The following is a 2,637-nucleotide window of genomic DNA, read 5'->3' as shown; positions in this document are numbered from 1 at the left end:
ATAAATTGTAAAGAAAAACAATAATAAGATCTAAGATATGAACTAAGAAATGCACTAAACACTTAGTAGTGCAAAAACAATACGCCGAACAACAGCAGCACGAACATGAGTCTGTGTGAGCAGATGAGTACGAATGAACACAGCAGCATGAAATAAATCAGCAGCATGAGCTCAGCAGCATGGATAGTCAGCAGCACAAATCAACAAACAATCAAGTGGCACATGAGCAGAGTGAACAGGAGAGGGCTCAACACACAGCCCTGGGGTGAGCCAGTGCTGAGGGTTATGGTGGAGGAGAAGTCTGACTGTGGTCTCTTTGTTAAGAAGTCCAGGACCCAGTTGCAAATAGAGGGGCTTAGTCCTAGTGTGAGTAGTTTGTCCATCAGGGCTTGGAGCATCATGGTGTTGAAGGAAAGACATGAAGTCCACAAAGAGCATATGGACGTAGGTCCAGGTCCACTGCTCCAAGTGCGTGAGAGCAGTGTGGACCACAAAGGAGATGGTGTCTTCTGTTGATCGATTCCTGCAGTATGCATACTGGTGAGGATCCTCGCTGATGTCAATGGTAGCTTTGATGTGGGTCATGAGCAGTCTTTCGAAGCATTTAATAACTATCGGGGTGAAGGACACTGGCCGGTAGTCATTCAGACCAGTCACAGTAGAACTCTTTGGGACTGGGATGATGGTGGCAGTCTTCAGGCAGGTGGGAACTGTTGCCAGGGTAAGTGAGGAGTTAAAGATGTCGGCCAGCACCTCACAGAGCTGATCGGCACAGTCTTTCAGCACCTCCCCTGAGATGTTGTCTGGGCCGGTTACTTTGTGAGGCTTAATCCTCCTGAAGGTCCTCCTCACTTCAGCTGAGGTCACGCTGAGGAACTCCTCTTCCGGTGGTGAGGTGAGTCTGGTGCTGGGAGGTCTGTTCGGGTCTTCAAAGCATGTATAGAACTTGTTGAGCTTATAGATACTATTCAGAATAAGAGTCTGGTTCTGTCACAGCTCATATTATGACAGACAGAAGTTCTGACCCTGTTGGACTCAGAACCTTCAATATTTCTGCTGCATTTTTCTCGTTTTAAATATTTCAGTGACGAAACACTTCATCCTCTTTGACTCTGTTGTTTAGCCTGAAGGTGTGTGTGTGTGTGTGTGTGTGTGTGTGGGTGTGTGTGTGTGTGTCAGATTTCAGGAATGTCTCAGCGTGGCCCAACCTGAAAGAGAAAACACTCCTTATCTGAGTGTCTCTGCGTCATCCAGCAGCACTGAGGACTGTCTCCTGAGGACTGTCTCCTGAGGACTGTCTCCTGAGGGCTGTCTCCTGAGGAGTATCTCATCCTTCGATGGACTTTCAGACCAAAACCGGGACGGTTTTCCTGCAGCCACGTAAAAACAACAAAGTAAGTAGTGTTTCTCGGCTCGTGGAGCTGTGAGGGACAAGCAGTCTTCTTCTCTGGTTTCTGATCTTGTTGGACCTGAGGTGGACAGATCTCAGCTGCTCAGAGTCTCTGTTCGGCCCGGTTCTTGTGAGTTAGAACAGACTCTACTCAGACTGTTGTCAGTTGAAGGACAAGTTTGTCTCTGACGAGCCTTCGGGAATCTGAGGAACAAGTCAGAACACTTGAGCACATTCCTGCAGGACTCTGACGTTCCTCTCAGGCCTCGTTGGATCCAACCGGGGGTCCAAATGTCACACAGCTTTTATTCTGAAGGATCGGGTCTTGATAAGATGTGACTGATGTTTCCCTGTGTGGGAGGCAGCGGTTCAGGTGTGTCCAGGTGTGTCCAGGTGAAAGGTCTGAAAACTGTTGAATTGTTTCTTTCAGAAATGGAAGCCGGTGTGGTTGTCTCTGTTCGCCACCAGTACCAGCGGAGTGGGTCGGCTGGAAATCAAAGATTCTGGAGGTATGTAGTCGTTCCTGAGTTCTGTTTAAACCTATGAGGATAAATTTGTCTCCAAAGCAGTCACACAAGCGTAGCGCAAGATTCATAAATGCATCAACAGTTTTTCAAATGGACACGTTTCAAAATTCACCAAGAGAAATTTTCTGCATGAATCACCTGCTGTGGTCGGATCAACTGCCTGGAAACGTGACTTTAGAGAATTTCTTACCTCCAGGTTCACAAAGGTGATGCTGCGTTCAATGATGTGTGATACACATTTAGCTGTTTGTGGCTGTTTTAGATGTTTGTGGCTGGTTTAGCTGTTTGTGGCTCATTTAGCTGTTTGCGGCACGTTTAGCTGTTTGTGGCTGGTTTAGCTGTTTGCTGTGCATTTAGCTGTTTGTCACATGTTTAGCTGTTTGTGTCTTATTTAGCTGTTTTCTGCATGTTTAGCTGTTTGTGGTGCATTTAGCTGTTTGCCATGTGTTTAGCTGTTTGCAGTACATTTAGCTGTTTGTGGATCAGTTAGCCATTTGCGGCACATTTAGCTGTTTGTGGCATGTTTAGCTGTTTGTGGCATATTTAGCTGTTTGTGACGTATTTAGCTGTTTGTGGCTTGTTAAGCTGTTTGAGGTGTGTTTAGCTGTTTGTGGCGTGTTTAGATTTTTGAGGTGCATTTAGCTGTTTGCATCATATTTAGCTTTTTGTGGCCTGTTTAGCTGTTTGTGGCTTGTTTAGTTGTTTGAGGCTCGTTTATGT

The 2,637-nt window shown here is 46.2% G+C and overlaps 1 protein-coding gene across 1 annotated transcript in view; it reads left to right on the top strand.

Annotated features, from left to right (window-relative positions):
- Positions 1–1,231: 1,231 nt before the first annotated feature.
- Positions 1,232–2,637, top strand: part of LOC119422292 (docking protein 3) — a 9,152-nt gene continuing 7,746 nt past the window's right edge. Inside the window, exons 1-2 of the mRNA XM_037689616.1 lie at positions 1,232–1,394; positions 1,821–1,899. Coding sequence (XP_037545544.1) covers positions 1,338–1,394; positions 1,821–1,899 — 136 coding nt within the window. The 5' untranslated portion in view covers positions 1,232–1,337. The remainder of the gene's footprint in view (positions 1,395–1,820; positions 1,900–2,637) is intronic.

This window comes from Nematolebias whitei, chromosome 16, assembly GCF_014905685.2.
Source record: "Nematolebias whitei isolate Nwh7 chromosome 16, NemWhi1, whole genome shotgun sequence".
NCBI classification, from domain to species: Eukaryota; Metazoa; Chordata; class Actinopteri; order Cyprinodontiformes; family Rivulidae; genus Nematolebias; species Nematolebias whitei.
This window is presented reverse-complemented; position numbering and strand designations above follow the sequence as displayed.